Below are 13,390 nucleotides of genomic sequence, written 5' to 3' on the forward strand. Positions count from 1 at the left end.
GGAATACAATGGAATTATTTTTGTGTTCAACAGACCACCTTTTCAATCCCCCCCCCCCTCTCTCTCCCTCCCACACACCCCCCTTCCCTCTCTACCCCTCCCACACACCCCCACACCCCCTTCCCTCTCTACCCCTCCCACACACCCCCTCCCTCTTTACCCCACTGACAAGTTTTGTGCGGTAGAAGCCGGTTCGAAACAAGAGCGCCCTTCATCCACAAGAGACTCCCATACCCCTAGAGGAGCAACTCAAGGCACTTGGCTCTCTCTCCCTCCTCTGAGAACTGTCTTCAGCCCTCATCCCCACACTCGAGAGGCGTCATACCGGAGAGAGACCACTAAAGAAACACTTTGGAAGTGTACGTGGAACAAGGGGAAGGGGTTGAGGGGATGGAATAGCGAAGCACGGGGTGGGTAATTGGTAGGGAAGGGGGTGGAATAGGGGTTGATAAAGACGGGTGGGAGAGGGGGGGAAAGGAGAACGAATAGAGGAAGGAAGGCATTTCTGGATAGGTTTAGGACACCTGTCACCAATCCATCTAAAAACCTGTCACCAATCCATCCACACACTTGTCACCAATCCACCCAAAAACCTGTCACCAATCCATCCACACACTTGTCACCAATCCACCCACACACCTGTCACCAATCCACCCACACACACCTGTCACCAATCCACCCACACACACCTCTCACCAATCCACCCACACACACCTGTCACTAATCCACCCACACACACCTGTCACCAATCCACCCAGCCTTGGAAAGCTACAGAGGCTGCAGAGGCTCATTACCACACGAACAACTATATATAACCCAAAGTCACACGACAACACAGCCAAACAAGTATAGTGTTTCTGAGGCTTTCAACGCATTATAGAACGGATCAATTAACCCAAACTCATCACAAATCATGTGATGAGTTAGCCAATGAGCTTACCAGCGCATGTTAGCCAAAACTGTGCCGGTAAAGAGGGGGGGAAATAGATGGTACATCTTGGCCTGCCTTTGAGCAAGGTGAGGGCAGTAGTGTACTCACCTAGTTGTGTTTTGCGGGGGTTGAGCTCTGGCTCTTTGGTCCCGCCTGGGTGTGTTCTGTGAAGGAGCAACATAAACTATTGCAGATATCTATTCGCATACTTTCCGTCACAATCGACGTGAGAATGGTCCAGGACGGACCGAAACGTCGTCGTCCCATCACCTTCTAGTGTGTGGTCTGGTCAACATACTTTAGCCACGTTATTGTGACTCATCGCCTGCATTGATTGATTCATAAAGATTAAGCCACCCAAAAGGTGGCACGGGCATGAATAGCCCGTAAGTGGTGGCCCCTTTTGAGCCATTACCAATATCAAGAGCTGATACTGGAGATCTGTGGAGGCGCGACTGCACCCTGCGTGACGGGAGATGTCTCCCGGACCAAATTGTGACCAAATGGTGATCGCCTGCATAAACTATTGTAGACTTGAGGCGAAGCTGGACGGTAGAGCGATGGTCTAGCTTCATGCAGGTCGGCGTTCAATCCCCGACCGTCCAAAAGTGGTTGGGCACCATTCCTTCTTTCCCCCCCGTCCCATCCCAAATCCTTATCCTGACCCCCTTCCCAGTGCTATATAGTTGTAATGGCTTGGCGCTTTCCCCTGATAATTCCCTCCCTCCCTCCCTCCATTCTATTATGCCGGAAGATCCGCGTGTCTATGGGGGCATCCAACACTTCCACATGTTGATTTGATTGAATGATGAAGATTAAGCCACCCAAGAGGTGGCACGGGCATGAATAGCCCCGTAATTCTTCTAAATGTTACCTCTGCTTGGCTTATATAGTCTTAATGGCTTGGCGCTTTCTCCTGATAGTTCCCTTCCCTTCTGCAAGGCTTAAGCTCGGCTATAAGTACCTCTGGGAGTTTGCACCACCTGCTGACGTAGACTTAACTAAATGTAAACTCTGTCAGCAGAACTATTCGCATACTTTGCGTCATTATGTAATCGAATGTAAACAAAGAATCGTGGAATTCAGAGATAATACTTGTGTAAAGGAGGAAATGTATATGTTTATCTCTCAGAATGTTTGGTAATATGTTTATTGTTTGTGATGTGTGTATATGTATGCATTAACACGATGTACTGAACGGGGTGAGAATAACTTGAGCTACCTACCGGGAAGCCGGTCGGCCGAGCGGACAGCACACTGGACTTGTGATCCTGTGGTCCCGGGTTCGATCCCGGGCGCTGGCGAGAAACAATGGGCAGAGTTTCTTTCACCCTATGCCCCTGTTACCTAGCAGTAAAATAGGTACCTGGGTGTTAGTCAGCTGTCACGGGCTGCTTCCTGGGGGTGGAGGCCTGGTCGAGGACCGGGCCGCGGGGACACTAAAAAGCCCCGAAATCATCTCAAGATACTCAATATCGATACTCAAGATACCTCATCCCTTTGTGTGTATTTTACCTCAATAAACTTATTTCAATTTCAATTTCAGAGATAACACCATCAATGGAGTCTAGGAAATGTGTAAGTACTTCATTCATAATGATGTAATGCCAGGAATCTTGGCGAAGTATCCAAAATTTGCTGACTGTAGGTGCAGCCTGCACATGACTGTAAAGCTGCCGCCAAGTTGGGTGGGTGTGGAGCACATGACTGTAAAGCTGCCGCCCAGTTGGGTGGGTGTGGAGCACATGACTGTAAAGCTGCCGCCCAGTTGTCTGGGTGTGGAGCACATGACTGTAAAGCTGCCGCCCAGTTGGGTGGGTGTGGAGCACATGACTGTAAAGCTGCCGCCCTGTTGTCTGGGTGTGGAACAGAATTACTAACTGTGTAGTCTCAATACAACTGTCTCGAACAGTTGTATTGAGACTGTTATGGTCCTCTGCGTGAAGAACTTGTGTTATAAAATCACTACTGATATACGCACAGTACAAGACTGTTACTCGCTTAGGTACATGAGCAGTACACAGTGTCCTGAGCAACAGGCCGTCGGGCTGTTGATCTGAGACAATCGACTTGAGAATGGTCCAGGACGGACCGAAACGTCGTCGTCCCTTCACCTTCTAGTGTGTGGTCTGGTCAACATGATTTAACCACGTTATTGTGACTCATCGCCTGCACTCGATCTCACTATTAACAGGCACTCGACAGTCCCCAATGGAACTAAGGGCAGCACAGAAAGCGGGGCCGTTGACCGAAGAGCTTTCACACTCGATCTCACGATCTCAATCACCAGTACTCGATCTCCCATCTGAATATACCGATAATAAATGCCTTGTGTCTCATCAAAGCAACATGTCCTACACATGAGCACTCACAAACAAAAACAGCACCACCAACCCCTCACCAACAGTCCCCATCACCACACTAGCACCACCAACAGCCCCCACCACCACACTAGCACCACCAACCCCTCACCAACACGAGTACACGACGACGCAGGCCAAGACGATCAGGTAACAGGGGCACCCAACGTCTTCGACGCCGTGAGGAACAGTGGGGCAGAGAGCGCTTCTGGGAGGCAGTCTTGGAGGGAGGAGGAGGGGGGTGGGATGGGGGGGGGGGGAGAAAGAGTAGGCGGAGAAGAACCAATGGGGCGTGGGCAAGCAGCTGGTTGTAGGCGTTGGGTTCGGTGTACAATGAGCCAGCTGCCACCACCAGGCAGGAACACAACCCCCTCCCCCCCCCTCCCCCACCTGTTTGTCTAACACACACTTAATTAACCTCATCTCTATACGCCCTCCTTCCCTCGTCCACCTTAACAACTTCTTAACGAACCAGGACGCCTGAGGCGCTGTCCAGCCTTCATCAACGAGAGAGAGACAGAGAGAGAGAGAGAGAGAGAGAGAGAGAGAGAGAGAGAGAGAGAGAGAGAGAGAGAGAGAGAGAGAGAGAGAGAGAGAGAGAGAGAGAGAGAGAGAGGAGACAGAGAGAGAGAGAGGAGACAGAGAGAGAGAGAGGAGACAGAGAGAGAGAGGAGAAAGGGAGAGAGAGGAGAAAGAGAGAGAGAAGAGAAGACACAGACAGACAACAGACCACCACTGCCTAGTGTCGGCAGCGGATGAACCCCCCCCCCCCCCCCCTCCAACAAACAGTGAAGAGGAGGGGATGGTGTAGGGTTAACAGGGGATGAGAGAGGAGGGGGGGTGGGGGACAGAAATGGGCATTTCGGGGGATACTGAAGTGGGGGGGGTTATGATGTACACGGAGGTGGGTAGGGAGGTGGAGAGGAGGATAGGGGGATGGTGAGGGAGAGGTGGATAGAGGGATGGTGAGGGGAGGGAGAGGCAGACAGAGACAGACAGACAGACAGACAGACAGACTGACAGACAAGCACGAACACAGCCAAGACAGATGCACCAGTATTTACTTACACTGTCGCAAAACAAATAATCCGACCTTTAAAATCCCCGAGACCTTTAAAATCCCCGAGACCTTTAAAATCCCCGAGACCTTTAAAATCCCCGAGACCTTTAAAATCCCCGAGACCTTTAAAATCCCCGAGACCTTTAAAATCCCCGAGACCTTTACAAGCCGGCCTGGTCAAGTATCCCCTTCAAATTAGCCATTACGTTCCATAGTAGGCTACATTTGTAACGTTGATACACCATACCAAACGCGAAGCAGAGACGGGGTTCAATACCCAGAGGTCCTGCCTCGTGTAGCCTCCAACAAGCCCGTTAGGCTATTGACTAACTACCAATTCACAAACCCACGCGGCACTCCCAACACTTCTCATTAACAAGCGATAATCAACAGTCCAAAGAAATGCTAATAAATGCTAATTAGGACCGTCAGACGGGATCTGTTACACACACAACTCCTGTTTATGTTTGTGCCAAACACACATGGTTTACAGTATATATATATATATATGTGTGTGTGTGTGTGTGTGTGTGTGTGTGTGTGTGTGTGTGTGTGTGTGTGTGTGTGTGTGTGTGTGTGTGTGTGTGTGTGTGTGTGTGTGTGTGTGTGTGTGTCACAGCAGCGTCACTCATCCTGTGAGTGGACACACCGCCATAGCAGCATGTACAACACTCCCCAATAGGAAGAAAACCCGCTGGGTTGTTCACCCTGTCATTCGTACCCAGACGCAGCTGAGACTTGCTTATTTAACTCTCCGGTGTGAACAAACTGTCAAATAAGTGATTAGCATCTCAACGTGAGAGAGAGAGAGAGAGAGAGAGAGAGAGAGAGAGAGAGAGAGAGAGAGAGAGAGAGAGAGAGAGAGAGAGAGAGAGAGAGAGAGAGAGAGAGAGAGAGAGCTACACATCCACTGATAAACAAGAGAGCTTTGTAAGGGCACATGGCTCCCAACTAGACTTAGTGAGCACCACTATCTCCTTATCTTATCTGGGATATGAATGAGGCAGTGTTGGCGTGGGTGTCAACCTGCCCTCCCTGCTTGCTTAACTCACCCTCAGTCACCCGGCGTGGTGGACACGTCAACTAGGTGTCGCAACCCCTTTGGGGCTCTCTGGCCCCTTTCTTGTCTAGCACCTCAGGCACTCCAAGTCCTGTCTAGTAGAACTCCGTCACTAGCTCCCCCAGCCCTCCTGTCTAGCACCCGTCGCTACTAGCATCTCCGACACTAGCCCTCCTGTCTAGCACCCGTCGCTACTAGCATCTCCGACACTAGCCCTCCTGTCTAGCACCCGTCGCTACTAGCATCTCCGACACTAGCCCTCCTGTCTAGCACCCGTCGCTACTAGCATCTCCGACACTAGCCCTCCTGTCTAGCACCCGTCGCTACTAGCATCTCCGACACTAGCCCTCCTGTCTAGCACCCGTCGCTACTAGCATCTCCGACACTAGCTTCACTAGCCCTCCTGTCAACTAGAACCCGTCATAAATTGTTGTTGTTAAAGATTTAGCTACTCAGGACGAAGTGTCCATGTAGCACGGGCTATGGTGAGCCCGTAATCCCCCGTCATAAAGCTTCACCGACCTTAAGTAGCTCACCTACAGCAGTTCGTTACTGAGCTGCTGTGCAAACGAAGCCAAAAATGCCATTCAGTACTTGCTCAGGCCCACATATAGCTCGGGACATTCATTTGCACTGAGTATTAGCTGGTATTAACTGTGCACTTGTGACTGTGCAGTGCAATGCGGCTCACTGTGAACAGACTCACTGTAAACGGTTGATTGATTGATAAAGATTAAGCCACCCAAAAGGTGGCACGGGCATGAATAGCCCGTAAGTGGTGGCCCTTTTGAGCCATTACCAGTATCAAGAGCTGATACTGGAGATCTGTGGAGGTGCGACTGCACCCTGCGTGACGGGAGATGTCTCCCGTCTGTAAACGGTGAAGGGGACCTGTATATGAGGGAGGGAGGGGAATTTACATGTACCTATCCCGTCCTCCTTCCCAACGTCAAGAAACTATCGTACGAAAATGTCCTTATCTTAATCTACCAGAGGATCCAAAACAGAAAACGGGACAGTATGTCAATTTCGCGAAACGCTGCCATTTTCTAGTACGACGATTTTAGGGCAGAATATACGTCAAAATGCGACGTTCTATGAGGAGGACGGGTTGGTGTATGGTGGACCTGCATGTACGGATTGCTGGGGGAATGATGGGATTGGTGGGAGTGATTGGATTGGTGGTGGTGATCGTCCAATTTGTGGGGGGATTAGGTTGGCGAAGTCCTGTGGCCACTGTGGGGTTGCCCAACAGCCTCCGCTGACCACAAGCTCACGTGAGCCGGCCGCACGTACTCACACACTTATTCACTCACACTCACACTCACACACACACTTCGCTTGCCACTAATGTAAGCAAAACAAACGGTGCTTGCGCCATGGTGGAGAAATTCAGACAAGCTGGTCATGCTGGCTTGTTTACAAATCTCTATGACCACATGTTGACTTTCTCGCTCTTTGCTCCTCGCGTTTTCTACAAATATGTCTACATTTATATCATCACACAAGTAAATGTAGAAGTAAAGGTTCACGTCGACCGAAGAGTTTAGGTACAGGAGTTGTGGTGATGGTGGTAGTGGATAGGACTAGTGTATTGTGGTAGTGTAGAGGACTAGGCTATTGTGGTAGTGTAGAGGACTAGTGTATTGTGGTAGTGTAGAGGACTAGGCTATTGTGGTAGTGTAGAGGACTAGTGTATTGTGGTAGTGTAGAGGACTAGTGCATTGTGGTAGTGTAGAGGACTAGTGTATTGTGGTAGTGTAGAGGACTAGTGCATTGTGGTAGTGTAGAGGACTAGTGCATTGTGGTAGTGTAGAGGACTAGTGCATTGTGGTAGTGTAGAGGACTAGTGCATTGTGGTAGTGTAGAGGACTAGTGCATTGTGGTAGTGTAGAGGACTAGTGCATTGTGGTAGTGTAGAGGACTAGTGTATTGTGGTAGTGTAGAGGACTAGTGCATTGTGGTAGTGTAGAGGACTAGTGTATTGTGGTAGTGTAGAGGACTAGTGCATTGTGGTAGTGTAGAGGACTAGTGTATTGTGGTAGTGTAGAGGACTAGTGTATTGTGGTAGTGTAGAGGACTAGTGTATTGTGGTAGTGTAGAGGACTAGGCTATTGTGGTAGTGTAGAGGACTAGGCTATTGTGGTAGTATGAAGGACTAGGCTCTAGTGGTGTGAGAATAACGTAGGTAGAAGCACAGTCTGGGAGGATGAAGCCACTAATGTGGAGTACTGGACGCCTCACCTGCTTCAGTAGCCCCCATGCGGGAGAGGACATCGGTGATGCCCGTCACCTTGCTTCGGTCGTCGAGGAAGCTGCGTCCCTCTCTCATGGCGTCGTCGGAGTCGATCAACTCCCTCGTCGACGAACTGACAGCCTCTCCGGACCTGCTGCTACCTCCCCGACTGACGTGGAACGTCGCGCCGGACGTCTGGTCGACAGTAGCGCTAGAGGAGGACTGCACGACTCGGGAACCTGTTGCAAGCGAGGGACGGCAAGAGAGGAGGAGAGCGGGAGATTATTAGAGGCTCTTGTGTACGTCACATTACAGATAGATCTATAGATCAGATACAAAATGAGATTCACAGAACAAGAACGGAGGGACGTCAGCTGATGATTCACATAAGGGATATTGCATGAGACTTGAAGGCCGAGGAAAATGACACATATATGTACACATATATATATATATTCACTGACATGATTATGTGGTTATAGTGGGTTACATCCGGCAATCCCAAGAAACCACTGCGACAGGAAACTGAAGAATCACACATGTATCAGGTCTCACCACACACATAAAGTCATAAATATTCACATTTGTCAAAATAATTGATTTAAAAACTGTCAATATGAGTCCTAATGTGTATACATCAAATACATAAATAGGTGTAATACAAAAAATATAGTCAAAGCTGAAGTCAAAGAAAGCATCGCAACAATACCATGACGAGATTCCTTAAATTGGCAGAAAACAAAGCGAATACAACGAAGCCAAATATGCAAGAGAAGCGATCAACGCGGATATAAGGCAGACGATGCATAAGGCCCTTGTAGTCGGCAACAATGGAACAGGGGTGGTGGAGGGAAGGAACGGGGGGGGGGGGTGGTAGAGATATCAGGGAGGGGAAGCAGGAGGGGGGAATATATCAGGGAGAGAGAGGGAGAGAGAGGGAGGAGGGGGGGAGCAACAAGCAGAACAGGTCGGCGGGCAGATCCCGCCAAAATAACAATGGCGTGCGCGCCTCTGACGCCGCCTACGGGAAAGGCCGGTCACGCCCAGAGGACTTCAAAATACACTTAACACTGCTGCCATTGTCTCAACACGCGTCATTACTACCAACACCAGTTATGATGAAAGTCTGCCCCCGTCACTCACCGTTGAAACAGGTGACCTCACACTGAAAGCCTCACCCTTGGCTAGGATAATCTTAAGCCAGATTAATCTCTTAAATCTCTTAATCCCTTAAGCAGCAGCCTCACCCAGCAACATTTCAGACTTAAGAAAGGTAGGCCTACAACATCTTAACTGTGACTTATTACAAAGGCATGGCAAATTGGTTAAAAAAAATCTAATTTTTGGCGTTTTTTTTTTTCAAAGATGGATATATTGTGGAACGTCGGGATTCTGGAAGCTTCACAATGTGGATGTGTACGGCAGGGCGTTAACCCTTGAGGTCAATGCATGACGTGGGGGGGGGAGAGGGGCGTTGTGTGTCTAAGAGACTGAGAGATATATACAAACACAACAGGAAGAGAGTGAGTATCCCATGTGAACTCACACTGTCAAGTAAGTGACATCTCAACGACGAACGAGAGAAAGAGAGAGAGAGAGAGAGAGAGAGAGAGAGAGAGAGAGAGAGAGAGAGAGAGAGAGAGAGAGAGAGAGAGAGAGAGAGAGAGAGAGAGAGAGAGAGAGAAAGAGAGAGAGAGAAAGGGGAGGGGAGGGGAGGTGTTATGGAGGAGGATAAGAATACAAGATACTATTGCAGCCTTGCGGTATCAGTGAAGTCCACTAACATCACCAGCCAGGTCTTCCCTTCTTCCCCTGGGAAGGAGGGCCTGGTCGACGACCGGGCCGCAGGGACGCTAAGCCCCGGAAGCACCTCAAGGTTCCCCGCTGCCTGCACGGCCTGAGCGCTAAGTCATCACCCGCACTCACATACATGGCTCAGTTACCCTTCATCTCATAATGTGAGCATTTATAAATACAAGCAACACCCGCTCCAGTGCCAGGTAAGTCCACTACGGGCTCACCATAGCCCGTGCTACTTGCAACTCCTTACGAGAAGCTGAATCTAAAACAACAATAAATTCAAACACTCCACAATGACTCAAAAGGATATTCTTGGCGGATTATAATAGGATTAACACGTATCCAGGTAGAATGGGGGGTGGAGGTAGGTGTGCCCATTTTGACCACACCCTTTGTGACCACATCCATGTGACTACATCCTTTTAAGAGGATAGAATAGCCTAATCTATTTTGAATAGAGAGAATGTTCAGATAGAATAGAATGACAGAATAGCCTAATCTCTCTCTCTCTGTCTCTCTGTCTCTCTCTCTCTGTCTCTCTCTCTCTCTCTCTCTCTCTCTCTGTCTCTCTCTCTCTCTCTCTCTCTCTCTCTCTCTCTCTCTCTCTCTCTCTCTCTCTCTCTCTCTCTGTCTCTCTCTCTCTCTGCGAGGCTTCGACAGAATAGCCTAATCTATTCTATCAATTTTTTTAGATCTACTTTATTATCTGAATATACTCACTTGAACTTGAACCTCTTGAGTGTTCTGTTTATCTCAGTTGTATTTGTGGCCTAAATCAAGCCCCGTGACAGCCTATGGTACAGGTATTTTAAAGGAAATGTGGAAAGAACTCCGGAAATTGTTAGAAACATGAGTGTCCCATCGAGTCCTTGTGAGGCTTTGATTTCCGGGATGAAATAATATCACTTTCCCGTTGTCCCATAGAGGATGTCTCTTAGGCTTATCAACGTCTCTCTAGGCCTATGAGAAACCTTTCCCAGGATGGAATCAACACTAGAACCACCGGGAACTTACTAGGTGAACAGCGGCATCGGGTATAAGGAAACATGCCCAAACGTTTAAACCTCTGCCCAGGAACCGAACCCGGGGACCTTATAGCTGTGAGTCGACTGGACTGAACATGCACGGAATCAAGAGATTTGGCCGCCAGGCTTAACAACAAAGTGAAAATCAACAGCTAAACATCCGAACACAAGCCAAAGCTATTTATTTTTGCTCAAAGCAGAACGCGGAGAGAGAGAGAGAGAGAGAGAGAGAGAGAGAGAGAGAGAGAGAGAGAGAGAGAGAGAGAGAGAGAGAGAGAGAGAGAGAGAGAGAGAGAGAGAGAGAGAGACAGAGAGACAGAGAGAGAGAGAGAGAGAGAGAGAGAGAGAGAGAGAGAGAGAGAGAGAGAGAGAGAGAGAGAGAGAGAGAGAGAGAGAGAGAGAGACAGAGAGAGAGAGAGAGAGAGAGAGAGAGAGAGAGAGAGAGAGAGAGACAGAGAGAGAGACAGAGAGAGAGACAGAGAGACAGAGAGACAGAGAGAGACAGAGAGAGACAGAGAGAGACAGAGAGAGACAGAGAGAGACAGAGAGAGAGAGAGAGAGAGAGAGAGAGAGAGAGAGAGAGAGAGACAGAGAGAGAGACAGAGAGAGAGACAGAGAGACAGAGAGACAGAGAGAGACAGAGAGAGACAGAGAGAGACAGAGAGAGACAGAGAGAGAGAGAGAGAGAGAGAGAGAGAGAGAGAGAGAGAGAGAGAGACAGAGAGAGAGACAGAGAGAGAGACAGAGAGACAGAGAGACAGAGAGAGACAGAGAGAGACAGAGAGAGACAGAGAGAGACAGAGAGAGACAGAGAGAGAGAGAGAGAGAGAGAGAGAGAGAGAGAGAGAGAGAGAGAGAGAGAGAGAGAGAGAGAGAGAGAGAGAGAGAGAGAGAGAGACAGAGAGAGAGACAGAGAGAGAGACAGAGAGACAGAGAGACAGAGAGAGACAGAGAGAGACAGAGAGAGACAGAGAGAGACAGAGAGAGACAGAGAGAGAGAGAGAGAGACAGAGAGAGACAGAGAGAGAGAGAGAGAGAGAGAGAACGCTTGACAGGAAGAACGGGAGCGGTTACTTACCTGGTGAGGCCGTACAGCAGGAGACACTTAGTACAGACAGGTTCAAATATATCGCTCTCACACACCCACCACACACTTCCCGACGCACTCACTCGCACAATACACACGCGTAGCACTCGTATTTTGACTTAAAAGACACTACTACTACACACCAAGTATGGTATATCTGTGTGTGCTTGTGGTGTGTGTGTGACAAGGGTAAGACTGGCAGCGACACCAAGCTAGCTAGCTCCCCGACCCGCCTGGAACACAAGGAGCGAATGAGCGTGCAGGGAGCTTGTGTGTGTGTGTGTGTGCGTGTACTGGTGTGTGTGTGTGCGTGAGCAGGCCAACGGCTCTACGCTGGACCACAGCCTCATCCACTCCCTTCGTTCACCGGCAAATCATCATATATCATTTTTTTCTTCAAAATATTCAATATCTCAACCCTACTCGTTGCTGGGGTATATAAACACAAGCCAAACAGCGCTACAAAGTCACAATGGAGCTTTTTGTGTATATAAAGAGAAATTAGGTAAACAGAAGGGAACTTCCAAGCGCATATATGAGCGAAAGCTAACGGGAGAGAGAGAGAGGGGGGGAGAAGGGGGGGGGGGGGGTTCGGCGGTCGGTGGGAATGACAGACGTGCTACTGTGGGGGGAGGGGGGAAGGGGGGTGGACCTTCACCTTCGCCAATGGCGGCTATAATCAGCCAAGGGAAATTACTTGTCATTTTTTGATTGATTGATAAAGATTAAGCCACCCAAGAGGTGGCACGGGCATGAATAGCCCGTAATGTGTCATTCTCTCCTCTCAAAGTCCCTATATATGTTCCCGTAGAGAGGAACGTTATCTAGGAGAGAAAACACACAACACACACACACACACAATCAGGGGGCAGTGGCTGAGTGGACAGCACGCTGGTCACGTAATCTTGTGGCCCGGGTTCGATTCCCAGACCAGGCAGAAACAAATGGTCAAAGTTTCTTTCACCCTGATGCCCCCTGTTATCTAGCAGTAAATAGGTACCTGGGAGTTAGACAGCTGTTACGGAGCTGCTTCCTGTGTGTGTGAAAAAAATATATTAGTTGTTAGTAACAGTTGATTGATTGACAGTTGAGAGGCGGGCCGAAAGAGCAAAGCTCAACACACACACACACACACACACACACACACACACACACACACATAAAACGAATTGACAGGGTGGACAAAGAGAAACCATTTAGCACGGGTGGAACACGAACAAGGGGACGCAGGTGGGAACTGAGTACTTAAATAAGTCACAGAGACATTAGAAATAACTTTTTCAGTGTCAGACAGGACGCCCAGAGACAATTTAAGATGTTACACGACCAAAGACCACATTCACTCCAAACATCTACCACCACCTACGGGTTACTCATGCCCGTGCCACCTCTTGTAGTGGCTTAATCTTCATCAATCATCAATGCCAATTGATGATCTGTCATCATCAATCAAATATGGAAGACGGCGAATGTGGTCCCAATATACAAATGGGCGACAGACAAGAGGCACTGAACTACAGGCCAGTGTCCTTAACTTGTATACCATGCAAGGTGATGGAGAAGATTGTGAGAAATAACCTAGTAACACATCTGGAGAGAAGGGACTTCGTGACAATCAGTGTCAGAGTAGTTAACAGGTATAATACATTAGGCAGTGATGTGGTGGAGGCTGACTCCATACACAGTTTCAAATGTAGATATATGATAGAGCCCAGTAGGCTCAGGAACCTGTACACCTGTTGATTGACGGTTGAGAGCTTAGACCAAAGAACTAAAGCTCAACCCTCGCAATCACAACTAGGTGAGTACAGTCCTCTGCCAACTCGAAAAA

The 13,390-nt window shown here is 48.9% G+C and overlaps 1 protein-coding gene across 1 annotated transcript in view; it reads right to left on the minus strand.

Annotated features, from left to right (window-relative positions):
• LOC123768120 (titin) overlaps nt 1-13,390 on the minus strand; it is a 212,002-nt gene that overhangs the window by 71,993 nt on the left and 126,619 nt on the right. Inside the window, 1 exon segment of the mRNA XM_069306921.1 lies at nt 7,656-7,886. Coding sequence (XP_069163022.1) covers nt 7,656-7,886 — 231 coding nt within the window.

Source organism: Procambarus clarkii, chromosome 59 (assembly GCF_040958095.1).
Source record: "Procambarus clarkii isolate CNS0578487 chromosome 59, FALCON_Pclarkii_2.0, whole genome shotgun sequence".
Lineage (NCBI taxonomy): Eukaryota > Metazoa > Arthropoda > Malacostraca > Decapoda > Cambaridae > Procambarus > Procambarus clarkii.